At 37.2% G+C, this 22,051-nt stretch overlaps 1 protein-coding gene across 2 annotated transcripts in view; it reads left to right on the forward strand.

The window, feature by feature from the left end:
* adam19a (ADAM metallopeptidase domain 19a) overlaps positions 1-22,051 on the forward strand; it is a 685,152-nt gene that overhangs the window by 617,175 nt on the left and 45,926 nt on the right. For both annotated transcript variants that reach the window (XM_039751867.1, XM_039751868.1), the window contains exons 12-15: positions 1,930-2,107; positions 6,014-6,103; positions 8,106-8,301; positions 9,052-9,160. In XM_039751867.1, coding sequence (XP_039607801.1) covers positions 1,930-2,107; positions 6,014-6,103; positions 8,106-8,301; positions 9,052-9,160 — 573 coding nt within the window. The remainder of the gene's footprint in view (positions 1-1,929; positions 2,108-6,013; positions 6,104-8,105; positions 8,302-9,051; positions 9,161-22,051) is intronic.

Consider the following 22,051-nt stretch of genomic DNA (forward strand, 5'->3'; position numbering starts at 1 on the left):
TTTTCTGAATGTCGAATAAAAGGAAAAAAAAAATCCCAGCTAATTAAATGAGCTCAGTGTTATCAGGTGTTGTCACTGATTAGGAATCTGGCTGGAACAAAAAACCTGCGGCCACAAGGGGTCCCCAGGACCGACGTTGAGAACCCCTGCGCTACAATAAATAACTGCACTGTTCCTGTTTCAAGCTGAATAAAGCTGGTGTCGCTAAAGCACTGAGACTCCATTTGTGTTTTGGGGTGCAAGACAGAGACTCACACGTCACAGCACACACATGTGGTCACAATGCTGTAGTAAACAGTATACACTCGTACGGATGTTGACTATATGAGTGAGGCACGGCAACTGAGCCAGAGAATGGGAGACGATTGCCCACAATCCCCCAGTGAGAGAGAGAGAAGAACCATCAGCTCAGTTGTGATTACGTGACGCTCGGCAGACAAAGCGTATACGTACTACTCGTATTGCAAGACCTCGCTTGTTTATCAAGTCAAAATTTATTAAAAATTGTAGCTTGTCTTGCAAAACAAATCAAGTTACTCGCAATCCAAGGTTCCGATGTGTGTGTGTGTATATATATATATATATATATATATATATATATATATATAAATTATCTAATTGAACTGTTAAAAATTTATATAATGACTTGTTTTACAGGCTTTGAGTGTTGCAAGTCAAAATCTAACCTAAATTGGACAGCTGTTGCTTGTGAGCCAAAATGGCTTGCTGTCTTAAAACATCACTTATAGGTAACAAACTGGTAACAAAAGAGCAGTTTACTGCCATCAGAACCAAAATCCATAATAACAGAAAGAAGAGATAGTAAATGGATTGCAGACTTGACCCTCTAATAAAAAAAAAAATCTTTATTAATGTTACATTAAACTCCATCATTTGGCCTTTTCACCTTTCACAGTGTACATCATTACAAATGAAAACAAATTACTTTTCAAAGCACAACACAGAACTGATTAAAGTATGCTGTACTGTAGATTCTGAATGCACCTCTGTACATGTTGCTTTCTTTAAAAATGCCATCATGTGAAATCAACTGTGTTGAAAATGTATGTAATAAATTTATACATGCTTAACAATGACAGTGCTTCTTAAACCAAGTGCTTTCAGTTTCTGATTTTCGCTGTTGTGTCAAATTACCTAATTAAAATAATTATTGAGTTTGATTATATTGTCACAGTAGCTGAATGACTATTAAGGAAGATTTTAGACAAAATTAAATAAAATACACAAATAAATGGATTGTGGAATGCAATAAATATGAACACCAATATGTGGGCATAAACAATTAGATGTGTCTTCAGATATTCTTTTGTTACTTATTTCTTTATGTATTTACTTATTTCTTCATTTATTTATTTCAGTGACACCAAACAAAACAAGAAATATGCAATGAAATGAAAACTAATTTTTAGCCATCAATGTTGAGAGGCCAGCAAGTAATGTGTTTTGATTGGTCAATCTTTGGTAAAGTGCAAATAATCTTTGGTCATCAAGTTCTAAATTTATAGGCAGACACCACCCACAAGTCAGATGCAGGCTTCTGAGAGGAAGGTGAATTCGAGGTGTCTTGAATGAAAGTAGCTGCTTTGAGCAGTAATTCTGATAAGGTTTTCCTGCATTTGTGCCTTAACGCAGCGGAGCACAGTTACAACTTTGAGCATGAGCTTTATTTGCTTTGGCAATCCTGTGGCTCATAGATGTATGTAATGTTGCAACTGTGAGCACCCCCTCTACTGACGACTCACCAATCAAAAAACAGTACTCACTAGAGCCCGCCCCCTCAAATTTGAAAGGTGAAGATGACAACTTTCATTTCATTTGCTGTTGTGAATGGATGACATTTTTACCTAGCTAACTTTATGGCATACCAACACCTTATGATTATGTAAATTAACTTTTGATTCCCCACAGGCATCCTTTTCCCCGTGTATTTAGTGCCTGCAGTAAGAAGGACCTGGCTAAATATTTCCACAAAGGTGGAGGAATGTGCCTTTATAACATACCAGACATGAAGGACCTGGTTGGAGGAAAGCGCTGTGGCAATGGGTTTGTGGAGGATGGAGAGGAATGCGACTGCGGAGAACCTGAGGTGACTGTCATATTTTTCCTTTAAGTTATTAATTTCATGCTGCATAAAGTTTATTACATTATAAAGTATAACACTGAAAGTAACATATGATCAAAGTTTAAAGTAAGAATGAAAGCAGATTTATAAAAATACAATTAGAGTTACAGTATAAAGAGGTTAGAATCCTGAGAAGGAAAAAGTAGTAACATAGCAACATCAAGGAAAGGTAGACTGTTCATATTGTTCTCCAAAATGTATCAAGACTGTTTAAAGTTTGGTTGAAGTTGCTTTCTTTTACATCCTCAGATCAATGTTCAAAACACATACCATTAGATTTCTTTATGATGTTGCATTTCCAGATTGTATGAAACATAAGTGAAAGTGTGGCTGTGTTCAACATAAAATACTTCTGCCTGACTCTTACAAATCCATCCGGACTGTATAATTTAGTCAAAATACAAATTGTAGTACACACATTAAAATGATATTCCAGTTAATCGCCTTATAGAGAGAAAGAGAGGATGCCCATACACATGCTCGCTACTGCAATCAGTCACATTCATGTGTCTTCCTATGAAAAAGAGGCGGGCTGTCTTGTTGAATGGTATTTGTATAACACCTTGGCAGTGGAAATGAGGATTGATTTCAACTGAACAGTCCCCTAACTGTCCACCTTTGCAAATTAATGGCCAAACTGTGTCTGTGGTTCATTTATTTAAATTCCTAGGGACTATTTTCACTAATACATTAAAATGTGACAAGCACATCACGTACATCATTCAGAAAGCCAGGCAGAGATTGTTCTTCCTTCGCCAGCTTAAGAAGCTCGGCATATCAAGGAGTATATTGTTAAATTTGAACTCAGCCATCATTTAGAGTATTATGAGGTTCTCTATCACCATTTGGTGTCCTTCTGCCGCCTCTCCTTCTAGGACTCGGTGGCAGTGGGTGATTTGTTCAGCTGAGAAAATCATTGGCTGTTGTCGCCCAACATTAAAGGATGTGTTCATCGCTAGAGCGAAAAAGAGAGCAGGAAAGATTGAAACTGACTCCACTCACCCCAGTAGCCATCTGTTCATTAAATTGCCTTCACAGAGGAGGTACCGGTCTATTGCGAGCTGAACCACACACCTTCTCCACAGCTTCTTTCCTCAGATTACTCAGATCCTAAATAAACTTACATAGGGTTACTCCTGACTGTTTTTACAACATATAACTGGTAACTGTGCTGTTTGTCTATTCATAAATACTTCATACTTGCTCAACTTGTACTGTTTGATATCTGTATTATTTTGTATAGTTTATCTATTTATTGGAGTTAATTATTATAGTTTGTAACTGTTTTGTTGAAGAAATTGTTGCATTTATATTTTGGTTTGCACAGTGTCATGTTAATGGTGGGCTGAAATTGTGTTGTCTTGAGTTGGTTATGTCTTGTATACAATGTTTTGCACCTAACTAAAGTCAACTCTGGTATGTTTCACATGTTAACAATAATGTGATTCTGATTCATTGGCACAACTCAAGGCACTTCTATTCATTTCTCTCCACCTCTGTATGGGGTTTTTACTGACCTAATCAAAAGTGAATTTACACCTTTTTAAAAATATAGTCGACTGCTATCACATCATTAGAGAAAGAGAGGCACTGAGAAGGAGTCCGGTGCTAGTCTTGCTCTGATTCGCCATTTCTTATGTAATGTGAAATATTTTATAACTCTTCATATTTATTTTTTATATGTTTGTTGTTTTAATGTTTACCTTGTACTTTTAAGGTCAATTAAATTTTTCACCAAAAATAAAAACATACACTTTATGTGAAATAATTATTTTATCAGTTGTTCTGCGTATCAGTTTGTTCACATTCCTCCATTTGTTCATCTGTACTGTGAATATTCATAATATGGGTTCATTCATAAACCCATATAGAAGTCCAGTTATGAAATTTTGTTTATCAGTGCAGAATCGTTCAAGAGAGAATTGCAATGGATCTTAGAGCTGACTTTTTGGCACTACCATTAATAATTTTCTTTTTTTTTCTGTTAATCACATTTAAAATAATACCATCTTCTGCACTTATTGCATGCTTTAAAGACATTTTAATGATGAACTGAAAGACTTGTATATCATAAATTGCAAATTGTGGACAATAAAACAACAAACATTTTTTAGAAGTACATCCTCCCTGGGTTTATTTGTCAGAAAATAACTGCTAGTGCAAGTCACTTGGTTGTGTGCTCTTTTTCTCTTTTCCTCTCTCTCTCTTACAAGGAGTTCCTCTTTATTACCTTCTACATGTGCAAAACTTTACATTTTTTAACAAGAAAAACTGTTATTATGTGTAACAGAAACACGTAAATACCAAAATGTCAACATATATACAGCAGACAAGTATTGTCTAGTGTCCACTGCTATACTGATGTAGATTTAATGTGTCCTTCATCTGACATGTTTTGAAAGTCACCAGAGCACAGCCCGTCGTTGCAATCAGGATAGTAGAATTTTGTTCCTTTGTGAGTTTTTCTTATATTTTTTTTCTGTTGCTCGCGCAACCATGTTGCTAGGCTTATGACTACCAAATTTTCCTGACACAAACATTGCAGTTGTTGCATTGTAGACACTGCTTAGGGTGGGGTCATGTCTTTCTTGTCTTTTTACTTTATCACAATCATTTTGCCATGAAGCTTCTTGCACCACACTGAACCTTCATGGGACCAGATTCACCAGTCATGGTTATTTGGTTGTACAGTGCCGTATGCCAGCATCTGATGACCAATTCACCTTGTCATCACTATTGCTTGATTCAAATAATGTTTTCATTTTTCTGACGGCTCCACCCCCTCTTGAATATTGATCAGTTACATTAGAGTAGCAGAACACTGAAAAATTCATGATGTTTTTGCAGTGTAATGTTATTTCATCCAAATGTTGGTAGCAGGATGCTGTCTTGAGCATTGTTTGAGCTTAATGCTTCATATCAAATCAAAAAAGATTAATGTCAAGGAGGTGAAGAGTAAGCTCAGCAAAAGCTATGACTACCAAAACACACACAAACACTGGAAAATATAGCACAGTGGTTCAAATTTCACACATAATATAAATAAATGGACAAGGCAACACATCACAAAATAATAAACAAAACAAAGCCAAAGAGGCTGTTACAAAAGTAAAACAAACACTGCTAGTGCACTTTCAAAAGACAGGGCTTCCTTCTAAGTGCCATTTACAACAAGTCCAATCAGTATTCCGGTCTGTGTTCTAGGGGTAGGCCTCACCCCAGGCAGACTAAACTCAAAGGCAAGGCTTCTGACCTAAAGCTTTTAGAAAGCCAATGCTGTATAAAAAGTTTCTACAAAATGGAAAAGGGAGAACCATTAAATACTTCCAATTCAAAAACAAATCAAAGTTCTTTCAATAGTTGATTATAGTATATAGTAGATTACCAAAACAGAACCAAAACTGAGAAAAAATAGGTTTGACATTACAGAAAACTTAAAAGCAATCAAATCTAACCATTCATAAACTAACAATTCGTACCTTAAATGAAAATGCAATGGTCCAAATCCCAAAAATCCACAAACAAAATCAAAAGTGAAATGCAAGAAAAAATAAAACAAAGTGAATTTCAGCTTCTCTTTAACTTGTTGGGGTAGTCCTCCCGCTGTATCACTTGGTAGCCCTGCCTCTTTGTGCTCCACATAAAGCACTAAATAAACACACAACAAAGTGAAGCCAGGGTGACGCCTCTGTTTGAACACTAACACCCAGCTTGGTCTGGCTAGTATAAAGCACAATAGAGGAGCACCCAAAAAAGGTAACAATAAACTAAGAGAACAGCTGAGGCACAGTGTAACTCCACAAGATGTAAATTGATTTTCATCAGGTGTTCTGCGAGTTTTTAATTGAATGTTAATTCTGTTTTTAACAGGAATGTACAAATCCTTGTTGTAATCCAAACAACTGCACCCTGAAAGCTGAAGCCCAGTGTGCTCATGGTGTGTGCTGCGAATCCTGCAAGGTAACTTGGCTCCTGTTCAGCTTTTCCTTTCATTATAACATGGCATTAGTAGTATCTATAAAATGTTTTTATGTGGCTACCAAAAAAGTATAACAAAAGTTAAACACATAAAACGGTTTTGACCAGGAAACTGCATAGCAGTTTACTATGCCACACCATGTTTTCTGAGATAATTTGAACATTTTTGATTGTTTTGTCTGGGCCTTTTCATTTAAGACAGTCGTGATTTGTCTTGATCTTCTTTTCGCCACAAATTAGACAAATGGAACAGCAATGTATCAATGAATCATGGTGGCGAGGTGTAACGATGTTACAGTGAATTAAAATGTGTATGATCCCAATAAATAGCACTGTAAAAGGATCCCGATTACAGTGAAGTCATCTGAATGAAAAGGGGTGGATTAAGGGTGTGATTACCGTGAGACAAAAACTGGACATTGAAATCACTTAGTTGTCATTCTCTTGTAAGCAATCATAGAATATCAGTAACGGCGTACTGCAGGATAACGGGCAGTGAATACACTTGACTTGAGCATTCCTAGTTCTCAGACTCTTTCTCTCTCTCTGTTTAGCATTCATTTGCTCAGAGGTTGATGCGCTTGCTGCTTCCTGAGCAACTCTTCTTTCCTCCATCCTAGCAGCCCACTGCTTCTCTTCTTTCGTCGGCAACTTTTCACGTTAAAACTGATTAAGTTAGTTTTTGTGTTGCAATTACAATTTTTCACTTAAGCGTCTTCAATCTGCCTCAAGAATGATTAACGAAGGTGGTAGGGAATGAGAATGGCGCCCATACGCATGCACCGCACAGCCACCCTGCTGCACTCATGCCGAGAGTTGATTCTACAATAAAATAAAATAAAAATAAAAAGAGTACTAAAAATCCCCGAAAGCGGATTGTAGTCGTCACGTAGTATATGTGTAACTAATTTCAAGTCAATAGGTGAAATGGTTTGCGAGCTACAGGTGATTTAAAATCCTGGACAGACAAACGAACAGCCACGGTAGTGTATTATATAAGAAGATTATGCACTTTTTAACTGGTATTTCTAATGAGTATCAAAATTATACTTCTTTTTAGAAAAAGCTAGTGAGTTGGTATTTTATACATTTTATTTTATCCTTGACAATTGCTCACTTCATTAAATGTCACAGTAGGAATATTCATTAGTAGGTTCATTTATGCTTCAGGACTAAAGCTACAATTCTCATTTCTGTTTGTAGATTCAATATTTTGTCAGATTATTTACACTTGTCATTTTTAAATGACATCTGTATCCTATTTTCCCACAGGTAACACCATAAAACAAGTGTGACTGAATGGTCTCCTCTTGTTTATCAAATTTCTTATGTTTTAAGTGTGTACAAATAAACCTCACCATACCACAGCAATAGTGCATTATAGCACACTGTTTTAACTAAGGCTTTGCCTTAAGGGTTTACATTTTTTATTGTCTCGGAAGGTATGATTCTAATTTTTTTCTTTCATGCCGTCACTTTCATCCTTGAACACAGTTGCACTGCAGTAATCAATCTAGTTTAGCTTTCTTGATACTCCTCAGGCATTAAACAGAAAACCTCCTCATCGCTCCACTAGTCTGTATTGTCATAGACTTCGCTTATCTATTTGATCTCACAGGCACTATCATGGCCGAAATGGTGTAAGCTTTTACTATCTTATCTCAGTATCCTCTTCCTGGTACTGCTGAGGTAGGCCCCAGTTTCTACTGACCCTGAACTGGAAAAAAGAGTTAGAGAAAAAAGATGGATAGGCAGTTTTTTATTGCAGAGTCCCATTTCATCTTTTTAATTAAAGATACATTTTTTTTACCAAGATAATAGGAATGATATGTTATAAGAATACCCTTCCCTGCTACTGGAAGTAAATTTGTTTAATTGGAGTACAAGAAATTTCTCATCATAATTCATTGCTCTTTGACAGAATGAATCTGAATTATGATATGGGGAGCTTTAACATGTAAACCTTTTTGTGCTTCTCTCACAGCTAAAGGAAGCAGGTACGATGTGCAGAGAACCAGCAGGTGCCTGTGACCTCCCTGAATACTGCACAGGATCCTCTCCTTACTGCCCCTCTAATGTCTACCTCCTGGATGGTTCAGTCTGCCTGTATGGCCAAGCCTACTGCTACAATGGAATGTGCCTCACTCATGAGCAACAGTGCATTGAGCTCTGGGGATATGGTATGGATGGCAAGAAATGAATGCCGTTTCTGAATGGGAACTGCCACAACCACATACTGGGGAAGAGGTTTAGGAGGCTAAAGGGAAATCGACAATTAATGAATTATAAAGTCTGCATATAATCCACAGCTGTAAACATATAGCTTAGCCATGACAGGGAGCTGCCAATAGTGCTCCACTGTAAAAATCAATAAACGTTTCAATTATTATTTCAAAAATATATATTTTTAAGCAATTTATCTTATTAAAAAAAATGGAGCTTAGAGTCCACAGTCCAAAATCATTGCTCTATTCATCACGTTTGCAAATCTGCTCTCACAGTGGGAGGCACAGTGGTCAGCACTGCTGTCTCACAGCTCCAGAGTCCTTAGTTCAAATCCCATCCTTGATATTATCTACATGGATCTTGCATGTATGGGTTTTCCCAAGTTACCCAGCTTTTCCTCCCACATACTAAAAAGGCATACATCTCTGAACTGGTAATTCTACATAAACCTCTCATTGGCAAGTGTAGGTGTGTGCCGTACAACAGGCTAGGTTCCAATCAGGGACTATCTGTTGCCTTATACTTAATGTTGCCTCTGAGACCCTGAACTGAATGAAGTGGGATTAATAATGGATGTGTGGATATTCTTGCAATTTTCTTACCACTTTGTCATATTAAGTGACTTTCCTTATGTAGAGAACTACAAAAAATGGTTGCTAGTGTGCTTAATAGGTATGGGTATGAAATTATTTTTTCTTTTGTAGGTGCACAGCCTGCCCCTGATGCTTGCTTCCAGGATGTCAATGCTGCTGGGAATGCCTATGGAAACTGTGGAAAAGATAACCAAGGGAACTATGTGAGGTGTAAAGGAAGGTGAGCCTACAGATATGTCTGCTGTGCAGCTGGATGTTATTTCCAATTACTTTATAGTGTTTCACACATACCAAAATAAATATATCATCTCAGAAAAGAAAAATATTACTACTGCCAGGCATTAAATGTTTTGGGATAGTTCCTCTGAGACATAAAATATTATTTAGTTTTGCTCTGGCATTGATCATTATGTTTCCTCAAGCAAAAGTGGTTTAGATTCCAGTCACAAACTTGCAAGAAGAGCTATGGTTTATCTTAGAACTGTGATAGACTATCATCTGATTCTTTGTATGACACAAGATCAATAAAAATACTAATAATTAACATTTTAGAAAAATGAACATTAAAGCCGAAGTGTATTCGTTATCTGCACAAAATCTAAGCCCTCCCTTTTCAATTCTTAACCCAGGTGACTTCAGATAAATCACATACAACATAAAAAAAATCAAGAGGAAAATTCTAAAAAAAATGTCAGAATTCAAAAAGCATTTTGATTTAATACACTTGTACTTAAAGACTCCTTACCATGGTTACAATTAAAATTCAACATGTACACAAAAGTTTGTACACATACTTTTATACTATTCATGTCAGGATTTTCTGTATATATTTAGCAAACACAGCTCTGTTCACTTTGGGGTTGTTTTGTGTATACAAAATTTTTTGGTGCATAGTTAGCCACCGATTTATTTCATTGATTTCATCTGACATTGTATGTATACTGTATCTAGTATGACACTTATGTTTTTCTGTTTTTTATTAGTAGGGGGCAGCACGGTGGTGCAGTGGCAGCACTGCTGGCTCGCAGTTAGGAGACCCGGGTTTGCATGTTCTCCCCGTGTCTGCATGGGTTTCCTCCAGTTGCTTCGGTTTCCTCCCACAGTCCAAAGACATGCAGGTTAGGTGTATTGGCAATCCTAAATTGTCCCTAGTGTGTGCTTGGTGTGTGGGTGTGGGTGTTTGTGTCCTGCAGTGGGTTGGTGCCCTGCCCGGGATTGGTTCCTGCCTTGCGCCCTGTGTTGGCTGGGGCTGGCTCCAGCAGACCCCCGTGACCCTGTGTTCGGATTCGACAGGTTGGACAATGGATGGATTGATGTTTTATTAGTATAGTTTTAAGATAATTGGTTTTGTCAGATAGGTAAGAGAATATACATGATTGCAATGTCTGGTGTAACCAGTTTTGAGTTTGAGCAAGATCAATAGTAGAAATAGCTTTGTAAACATTAAAATGACCTCCACATAAAGCTTCCTGTAAAGCACAATAATTAGACTGGTCTACAAGTTTAGTAAATAAACAACACGCCATTTCTGTAAACTTAAAACATACTAGAAAAAATTCTGATACAGCTAATAATTTGAGAGTAGTAGTGTAGGGGGATGGATTTTGCATATCAATCATAAACATTACAATATCATTGTAATTGCTGCCAATAGTGTTATACAGTATGAGAAACTTTGTGTTGCACCCACTGTCTCACTAACAATTCGATAATTTGATGACAAATTTTCAAATGTAATACAAGCATACCATATTCACACAATGACAATAAAATAAACAATTTCCATCCATCTTTACCAATATTATAAGGCGTGGAATTGGTATTGTAAAGCCTGGGGGCACGTACAGCCACCCTAACCCCGACACAGACAGGCTGGACACAAGTTTCACCACACAGCACAAGGTTTTATTTACAGTCGGGCAGCACTTTTCTCTGCTCCTCACAGCAACACAATAGCCCCAGTACAGTATTCCGCCTCCACTCCTCATCACAAGCTTCATCGACTTCCTCCTGACTCCAGCCATTGAGTGGTGGTGACTGGCTCCTTTTATAGAGCACTCGGTGTCCAATGAGCTACATCTGGCAGCACTTCCAGGTGTGACGTTAGTGCTGGCAAAAATGGCACTGCGAACATTCAGGTGCCCCCTGGCGTTGGTTAACAGGCCCCATCAGGGTTGAGCTTCCGTGCTCATAACCCATGGTCCTGCTGGAAGCCACAGTATGTTATCAATTAAAAGGGATTCCTAATTGATCAATACCAGTATACAATTTGAAACAGATGTTGTGAATGGAAATAAAAGTTTTTTAGCAGAACTTTCCTCCTTCCTTCCACTTCACAGCTTAATGCTGTGTCTTTTTCCTGTCTAATGCAGCTGTTCTCGTCAGTCCACCCTATTGGTAAACACTTCTCATTTGCCAGAGACCTTCACTTGCATACACTGGCATGTGGCACAGTAATGGCTGCTTCTCTATCTCTTCAGGCTTCTGTCAGCACTGCATGGCACATTAGCACAGTGTACTCGGAGCAGTATTGTTATGGACAAATTTATGGATTGAATTTCCCCATGGGATTAATAAAGTTTATCTAATTGAATCTAATCTAAATACAGACAAATAAAAAAAGTGCCGATTCATTTTCTTTTTCCTATAATGTCCCCAAATTTCAAATAAATCCTTCAAAGCATTGCTGAGATTTTGGGCACTTTAGTTTTTTTATTGCGAAGTAGGTTTTCACCCATAAATATTGATATATTTAAATGACATTCCTTACTGGGACCCGCTAGCCTGGATGTACTGTACCATTCTGCCCAATTTTAGCTTTTTTACTAAACAGGAAATAGTGTTTTGAACCAACTTTTAATCAACTTTTGTGTCTTTGTGTGTATATACAGTATACTGTATGTGTATATATACTCTATATGCACACAAAGACACACACATTGTATATATATTAACTATATAAGTAGTGTATACATAGTGGTATTGAATGATGATCAGCAAAAGCAAGTAAGAATTCCACTGTACTGTGTGTATATTAATATATTACATATACTAGTCAAAGTACCTGGTGTTACCCATATATATTTGTAGAATGTAAAGAGAGCTAAGGTTTATGTATTTTTTAAATGGTGACCCTGTTGTGATTGTTAGCTGTCTCATCCATTATCAACTCTGTCTTTCTATCAATGTCTCTGTTCTCGTGAGTTGAGGGTTTGTTCTTTTTGGGTCCAATTGGATTCCAGAATTGCAGTAACTCCTTGCTGGGTTGTAATCATAAATGCTGTCATGTCTGACTCTCCCTCTTAGTTGAAGGTACAGTGATCCCCAACTATATCGTGGTTCAGCTATTGCATGCCCACTATATTGCGGATTTTTCTGTGGAACATATCTAATTTTCTGTCACGGAAATCTGCGGTTTTATAGTGATCGTTTTTTATGGGTTTTTGGCAACGTTTTATGTTGAAATAAGTATTTTTCTATGCCAAACTATTAATAACAACAATGTATTACTGTAATTATAACATATATATACCTGTACTGTATATAAATAAAAATACAGTAAAAATTCAATACATAACTGTAGTGTACTTTGCAGCCAATTCATAACAAAGCATACGGTTTTCAGCAGTCACTACCAGAATGTGTCCATAACTATAAAGGGTTCTCTCCTGACAAAATTCATCATTCAGCAGTGGACAAGGCAGTCAAGCTGGCTAAGTTGCTAGGAAGAGAAGGCTTCAATGACATGACGCATGATGACGGTAATGACCTTATCGATAAACACTCAAGATCCTCTGACAGACGAGGATTTGATTGAACTCACGAAGTCTGCAAGTGAGGAGGAGGAGGAAGAAGAGTGTCCAGGGAAAAAAAAAGGCGAAGGCCTATCACTTGAACGGCTGGCAGTAGTTGTGAGAACAGCCAAACAACTGCAGGCAATGATAGATGATTGGGATTCTGAAATGCTTCGGGCGTTGCAGTTTCACAACGCCAATGATGCAGCAATTGAAGTCTATAAAAACCTCCTCGCCCAAAATAAGAAGCAATGCCAGCCACTGCCTATAATGATGTTCCTTACCCCAACAAACAAAGAAGATATGCCTACGCCTTCAGCGGAAGTTGACATCCAACAGCAGGAAGATACCCCTCCTAAACCACCTGAAGGCGAGCCTACAGAAGAATTGTAAACGCTCAGCTTTGTTGTGCAGTATGTACTCATCACCTTCATACATACTTCATGTACTGCACAGCTAATTCATCATCATCATCATTCAAGTTATGGAGTGTATCTTCACTGGTACCCATACTGAGCTTAAAATGTTTTTATTTTTACATATTATATATATACACACACATATATTTATATATTACATATTATTATTATTATGTTACTCATATCCTTATCCTGACATCCATATATCACATGTGTTTATAAAGTATGTTTTAATGAGTTTACATGTGTTTAAAGCATGTGGGAGGGGTATTTTAAGGTTTAAACTATAAAAAACTGTGGTCTTTCTATATCGCGGATTTTCACCAATCACTGATGGGTCTGGAACATAACTTCCGCGATAGGTGTGAGAATCACTGTACACAGTTCTTAATGCTTAAATTATGAACACAATCTGACAAAGCAAGAATTAAACAGCAACCCTTTTATTTCCCTTTGTGATTTACTGCACTTCCATACTCGATCAAGCCTCACCCAACAACCCATGTAAAGGTGCACAATACTCCTTTGTATATTATTGTAGACAAAAGCCAAATGCAGCGTTTCAGGTCCGATTGGATTCCTGACCTTTGTTGAAGGTGGAGAGTCTGCACTGCTTAAATTATGAAGAAAAGCCAACAATTCAGGAGTTAAACAAAAACTCTTTGATTCTTCTTTGTGCTGTATTGCATTTCCACTCTTGCTCAACCCTCACCCAATACTCCCTTGCAATGCAATACTCATTTGTATATTATAGTAGCTAGTAGCAGAACATGGCATTGTCCAGATAAGTAATGTTCAGCTTTGGTCATTTTGTTTAATAGTCTGGTTTCAGTCTGTTCAGATGTCTCACTTGCTCTGAGTCAGGAGATGTCTCTGATGTACAAACTGTAGCACACAGGGAAAAAAATTAAATACTGGGACCCCCAAGGTTTATCATTTACCTTTATTTTAAGCAACTCCACTGTTCAAAATACAAACTTCTTCCTCACTTTAAACTTTCTGATAGAGGGGAGCAGGTTTTCCTCCAAGAACTGTGTGTAGTTTGAAGCATTCATGAATCCAACAATCATACCCAGTTGGCCAGTTCCTACTGCTTGAAATCATCCCTATAACATGGCTGGAATGCACTGATATATTTACATCATGCACCCCACTTAGTGCTCAATCCAAAAAGTTAATTTTTCATCTCATCATTAAACCCAGAAGCAGGACACTCCTATGTGTTTATTAAGACTCCAAACGGGAAAGGACCTTCGTTCATCATCGAATCAAAGCACACAAAACTCCAACCACTCAGACCTTTGACTGTCACTGAATCAAGCTGCACAACATTCAAAGTCGATGAACAAATTCCAAACAATGTACACTGTTACAGATGATTTAGTATGTCAGAGATAGCCAGTGTAGTTGAGCCATCCAACTTATAATGTGCTTCTTCCATTTTGCCTGAGTTATAAAGTCAGGAAGTTTACATTCAGAACTTGTACTTTTTTGGTACTTTGAGAACAAAGCCTGTTGAAGACAACATTACAATAATCCAGACAAGAGGTGATAAAAGTGTAACAAAGACATTCCATGTCTGGCATTAATGATGTTACACCATTTGTAGATTATAGTCTTGGAGTAAGTAGACATGTCTTTGATTTATTTTCCAAACTCACTTCATAGCCATAGAATCCTGAAACAATTAGGTACCCAACCATGATGGATTTCTGTCTCACTCTCAATGTTGCAATCTTAGGCTGAGGCTCCACATAATCCTGAACTGAATGAGACTGAAAATGGATGGATGAAAAACCTGTAAAAAACCTGATGGATGTAAAATAACATCCAACGACTTAAACTAATTTAGGGTTGTGGACCCTACACTATCTAGGACCTTTCTACTAAGCATCAAGTCAAGGGAGGAAGCAATTCCAAATTTGATGATTTTTCAATGTAAGGCACATCCACTTTTATACCTACACACAATCGTGCCATGCTAATCACTAATTAAACCTAAACTGCACATCTTTGAGACCCAGGAAGGCTGTACAAATTCTACATAGAGACTGGTCCCTTATATTTTAATGGCTGGTCCCCAAGAAGCAGAATAATAAAAAAAATCCTGCAGCCAGTGAGTATGAATGCAGCATATCTCACCACAAGATGCAAGAATTTTGTGGTGAAACACATCAAAATTATAAGTGAAATAAAGGAAAGGCAGCAGAAAGGAGAGCCAACATCTGTTTATGAGGCAGTCAGTCCTACCACCAACGAGCCATTTGCTGGTGGGTTGGAAATCTCTAGCTGCAAAGATTAAAACTGCTTATCGTACACTACATGCTGTATAAACACACTAGAGTAAACTAAGCTTGATGTCACTGGCAAGCACAAAAAGAAGTTTTAAAGGTTGTTGCACAATAGTAAAACATTTCACTACATGAGGAGAAAAAAAAGAAAGTGGCAAATGGGTAAGAGCCCTGAAAACTGTGTCTTTATGCTTGAAGCTGGTTGATTGTCTATGTGGACTTTGGATGTGTTTTCTGTGACTGTGTAGGTCTCTAGTTTTTCTCCCATATTTCCAATGATGTGCATGGGTGAGTGGGCTATTAATTGTATTGGTGTTCACTCCAAGGTTTCTTCTTTCAGCTGTAAACTGGATTATCGGGTCAGGGACTGTTAATTTATATTCAGATTTTTAAATGTATATTTTTGAGCTAGTTGCATTGGGATCCAGTTCATCAAAGTTTAGAGTTGCCAATTGATCTAACCTTTACATCTTTAGGCTGTGGGAGAAAGTGACCAGGCTAAAATCTAAATCCTTATCTTAGGTGATGTAATGTAGAAGCACTAACCACTACTCTACCATGCTTCTCATATTTATATTTTTAGAAACATGAAATGAATAGCTTTTAAATGGAACCCTATTTCACTACATAGTTTATAACATGGGTCCCCAACTCCAGTCCTGGAGGGCCCCAGTGACTGCAGGTTTTCATTTTAACTCTTTTCTTAATTAGTGAACTATTTTTGCTCCTAATTAACTTATTTTGAATTCATTTTATTTGACTTGCTCTTGAAGACTCAGCCCCGTTAATTGTTTCCTTTTCCTTAATTAGCAGCCAAAGAATAATGAGATACAAAATGAGCCAAAACATGACCAGCAAACTGAGTCCATCATACAATCATGGAAAATAAAGAAAGGTGAAGGTCTCGGGAATGCTGATCTGCTCAGGTCCACAAAACGTTTTAACAGAGCTCTCAGAAAAGAGAAAAATCAACATTTTCAGAAATGTCTGCTATTGCACAGTAAGAGCCATGGAATTAAAGAGCGGGTTTAATTAAAAAAGAGAATTGGCAACTAATTAAGCAACTGGTTGAAGTGAAATTGTTTGAAGTTTGAGGCACTGACTTGGTTGGCCTTCTGTTGGCTCACTCACTTCACATTTCATTTCTGTTTGGGTGCCATTTAAAGAAAGAAATGAAGCAATTCAGAGAAACAATAAAGAAATTTGGGGGAACAAATCTTAAAATTACAAGTCTATTAACATTTTCTCCAAAAGAAGTTAATTAGCAGCAAAAACAGTGCACTAATTAGGAAAAAGGGTTAGAATGAAAGCCTGCAGCCACTGGGGCTCTCCAGGACCGGAGTTGGGGACCCCTGGTTTATAAACCCCTTAAATGCAGGTGGAAATGTTGTGTTTGATAGCCTGAGAATGTTCTGATGAAGATGGGCCTGATAAGTATGGAGAACTCCAATTTCTCTTTTGGGTGCACTGAAAGCACATCAGCCCCAATACATTTAAGTGAACAGAATTGCTACTGTAACCTAAAACGCTACTAATTCACACAGCCCATAATTTAGCAAAACAGCACATTTTATGTTATGCTGCATTTATCTTCTAGGCCTAATGCCAAAGGAATTAAAGATGTTCTCCTTACTTGAAAAGAAAATTCAGAATATTTATTGCCTTCCAAAAGCAGTGATGATTATGACAAAACATGCTGTTGTAATGCTGTGATTTCTCTTCTCATTTACTATATACATGATGCCTAGTTCTCTGTTATTATGTGACTATATGTACCATCAATAACTCCAGTAATTCCCTAAAAGCCAGCATAAAAGTTATTTAATGATTCACGGGTCTATAAGAAAATTGACAAATATTCTCTCTGATTTGAGCAAATGTACAATAAGTACTATAATGTTCTGAGTTAATAATCCTCCCTCAGATCGTCACTTTTCATTATTGCATCTCTCTTACAACCAGAAAAGGCACAAATGCTGTAACTTTTATTTCAGTACATAAAAAAGTCTTCACTGTTTGTAGTACAATTATTGGTGGTTCTTAAAATGATGGATTTTAAATTACATATAAGGCATTCCTAGAGTTTCATTCCACTGTGAAATTATAGAGTAATTTTTACAGAAACATTTATATTGGATCTTTATTGTGAATTTTAATTTGAGTGTGCAATAGAAAGAAGTGAATTCTTTCAGTGACTTATGGGACATAACATCTACGGTAGAAGGCAGCAGAAGTATCACTATACTTTTATAACAAGTCATTGTTAAACAACAACAGTTTTCATTTTATTTTATCAGCTTTGTACAATGCATACCAAGGCACTTCATAAGTACAGATACAATGTTTAACTGTCAAGATCTATTTTTACTTCTAAGGTGTATACAGTGTAGAGTCACATATAGTTGACAGTGCCACTGACAAGAAAATTCTTGGCTATTTAAGATAACATAAAGAAAAACAGTTTCACTAATGGATGAAGCCCAGAATAACCACAACCTAACCAAAACATTTGATTTATTGTGTCAAAAGTCAGAGAAAACTGTTGCAATGATGTTTTATATTTTAGTTGTCAGAAAAGGCAATATTACTGCCAGTCTATGACCGATTTACTACAGATGGTAACACGTTCGATTGCAAATCATAGGAATTATGTTTTTTTTTTCTTGATCATATGTCTGTTTCATATATGAATATATGTGCAGAAAAGGATTATCAACACTAGATATGTGACATAAAAAATATGCATTTATGTAAAATTTTCATAGGAAAATATTGTGCCATATCTATTTAGAAACCTACTTATATCGAGAGCAGGAGCCCGTTCAAGCAAGTATCAGGCGCAAGACAGGAACAGTTCCTGGACAGAGCAGTAACCCATCACAGGGTGAATACACACACATACACATCTTGGATCAATTAGCAACGCCAGTCCACTAATTCTGCATGTCTTTGGACTGTAAAAGTAAACTGGATCACCTGGAGGAACCCATGTGGACATGGAGAGAACATGCAGACTCCATGCAGGCAGCACCTGGGAAATGAACCTCAGTCTCATTCATTCATAGCAGCAGCTTTACCAGTTTTCTGCCCTTAGCCCCACATTATTCTAAAACAATTAAGGTATTCACACAGTTTATGTTTCATTTTTACATGTTTCTTATGTATTTATTTACATTAATTTATTTTCTGAAAGCTTAATAATATCTTGATAAATACTGCTATGTCCATCTGTCCTTTATTAGTTCACATATCTGACTTTCTGCTGCACAAATACAGGTAAACTTCCATTACAACGAACTTCCAGGGGCCTAAAAAATATTTTGTTGTAATGAAAATTTCATTGTATTGAGATTCTGTATTTGTTGCAATAGTGCTTTCTTTAACTTGCATCCAGGCATCTGCAATCATTTCAATAGCTTCTTTCATGTTAATTTTAATCTCCTCCTGTTTACAAGTTATGCTGATGAGAATTTTTCTCAGCATTTCCTTGCGATAATACACTTTCAGGGTGCGAATGATGCCCAAATCTAATGGCTGAAGAACTGCTGTGCAATTGGGTGGGAGGAATTCAGCGTGAACATTATCTAAATGTGGAAGCATGTTGTGGGCAGCACAGTTATCAATCAGAAGCTGAATCATCCTTTTCTTCTTCTTCATATTGTGAGGTTTCTGAACTCTTTCTGATCCCCCCCGACCCCACACCCAATGGGAACATCACGCTGAAGTGTGTCCTGAAGCGCGATTGCAGCGTCTGTGGAAGATTGTTTGTCCATTGCCGGGGCAGGGCAATAGGAGGCTCACTTCGGTGCAGTGAAGCGCCACAGAAGCGAATCCTAAAAGATCAGGGTCTCGCTATAAGTCCCTGTCTTACACCCCAAAACACGAGGCTGAGTCTCAGTACTTTAGCAAAACTAGCTTTATTCAGCTTGAAACAGGAACAGCATGGTTATTTATTGTAGCGGGGTCTGCCTATACACAGACACAGCAGTCAGGCAGGGTTGTCCTGTTACCTGCATTTACAATGTTCCTTGCATCACCCTTCGAGATCTTTTCTGTGTACTTTGGCAGAGAGACGCAGTACAGCTGTGAGCCTGCTGTTGCCCCGGCAACAGATAAACAGTCTTCCACAGACGTAGTGATCGCACTTCGGGACGCTCTTCGGCGTGTTGTCCAGTTGGAGGAGGTCCCAAGAGAGTTTAGAAACCTCACATTTTTTTGAATGAGTGCCACATTAATAGGAATGTTTCTTTAACGAGCATCACTGAAACACATAAAAACGGCTTTTTCGACATCTTCAAATGCAGCAGTTCACATATGTTTGCAACCCGAGATTTTTCCTTCTTTTTTTGCTCGGTCTTTCAAGAAAGTTGACAGTGTCAATGGCGAAATTCTGAATTCACTGGCAACGTTTTTTTTTCTTTTTGCCACAATCGAGAGCTGCAAAGATTTAAAGTTTTTTTTTTCTAATATGAACTGTTATCATTTTTTAGTGTCTGCATTTTCTATAGGAGGGTGACAATGAGTTAAATTCCAATGGATATTTTTCAAATGTTAACAAACGATAAGCAAAAGGTGTCACTGAAAACAGCAGGAAACAAAAACAGCAAAATAGCAAAAAATAGTATGAGGAAAGTTCGAAGAAATACATTTTTTTTTACAATGTTCCTGTTTGGGGATCGTGCACAACTGAGCTGCGGCCACAGAACTAACTGGTCTGCGGATGATTCATTCAGGCATTTCAAGGTCTTTTGGGCACTTCGTTGTAATGAAAGTATCTGCTGAATGTACTTCATTGTAACGAGATTTCTATAAACTCGTGTCATATGGGGAAACTGTCGGGACCATAAAAATACTTTATTACAATGAAAATTTTGTTGTAAAGATATTCATTGTAACGGAATTTTACCTGTATTTAGCTGAGAGTTTGAAATCATCATTCCAATTCAGAAGTATGTCATTAGCACTCCATAAATGTATTTACTTATTTGTACTATAACAACTCTTATCCATTCCACAAGAAAATGAAACATTTTGCAAAATGCAAGCCTTGATTAACATCAGTAATCTCAGAACATTAGAACAACTGCGACAAGAACAGGCAATTCAGCTGAACAAAGCTCCTCAATCCCATTTTTTTGAAGAAGGCATATTGCAGATTTGAATTTGAATACTGAGAACATTCAGGTGTATATGATGTATAAATATAGCCATATTGATGCTCATCCTATATGTACCAAATGTTTTGTGATGGGGTCGCCTTTTTTTTACACACTTTAGGCATCCCTAAACACAATTTGCTCACTTTGTGTGTGTATATGTAATGACACAAGTCTGTGGACATGATCACAAAAACACTTTATTCAATTCAAATTAAACTTGACAATTATTAGCAAGGCAAACCTACTAATTTTGAGCATAATGTCTTTAATAGATTTTAGATTATTGAGCATCTTGATCTGTACCACTTTACTGCAATTATAACCTATGTAGGAAACATATATACACTGGAGTGGATTTTTTTTAACAGTTAAATCACACACAGGTTAATTGAATTGCTCAGGGCCACACAGTGAGTCACAAGTGGTGATTGAACAAACAGAGTGAACTGAGAATTGGACTGTAAAATATGTCACCTCTTTTAGCGAATGCCCAATTTAAGTTTTATTTTATTCTAGGCTGACCCGCCTTTTAAGGCGACCGACTTTTAAGTTGACCTCTTCTTAAGGCAATTCAATATGTAGATCAATTTGATATTTTATACAAACTCATTAATTTGGTTATATTTCATTTGAGCGGTATTACTTTAATACTCGTCGTTTCTGTTATTTTTGTGATGAAATTTAAACTTTTTTTCTATATTGAGGTCGCCCTTTTGAACCCCACTGATATTTACTACGTGGTGAGGCATTTGTACTCCATCAACATTAATTATTTCCAGAGACATAATTTTGTCTATTTTTCCAGCGCATCGCGCACAAAAGCAAGGGAACGATGGGAGCACCAGAACTCTGCTCACATCACGTCGCTTCGTACCGCAAGCTGCAAGTAGTAAGTCTGTGATAAGCAGAATACCGCTATGCTTTCCACTCATGGGACGGAAGGACAATCCCGACCGCTTTTATATAGTAAGAGAGAAGAAGAAAATATCGCACAGTCTGGAGTAGAAAATCATCTTTTACCTGGAAAAACGAAACTACAAATCCCATCGTGCATTGCAAAATGGACGGGCGTGTGAAACTCCGCGCCTGCGTAGCACTCACGGGACGGAAGGACAATCCCGACCGCTTTTATATAGAAGGATAATTTCTTCACATATTCATATACAGATATTTATGGTGTAACCACTATACAGATTATTATTGTGTAACCACTGTTAATGAACATGACTGAATGACTGATATTTTCAAAGGTTAAGGCAAAATAATTAAGGCTATGAACATCTAACAATCTACATCAGTGCAGATATACATTTTTTGAATCTGCTTTATAAAGTGGGGTCCTGCCCAGGGTTATTTTTCAACCAATTATACAGTGTACATTGAACAGAAATGGAGAAACATACACCTTGCATTATTTTTTTTTAATAGCTGACATTTTAGTCATGTCT

Source organism: Polypterus senegalus, chromosome 4, assembly GCF_016835505.1.
Source record: "Polypterus senegalus isolate Bchr_013 chromosome 4, ASM1683550v1, whole genome shotgun sequence".
Classification (NCBI taxonomy): Eukaryota; Metazoa; Chordata; class Cladistia; order Polypteriformes; family Polypteridae; genus Polypterus; species Polypterus senegalus.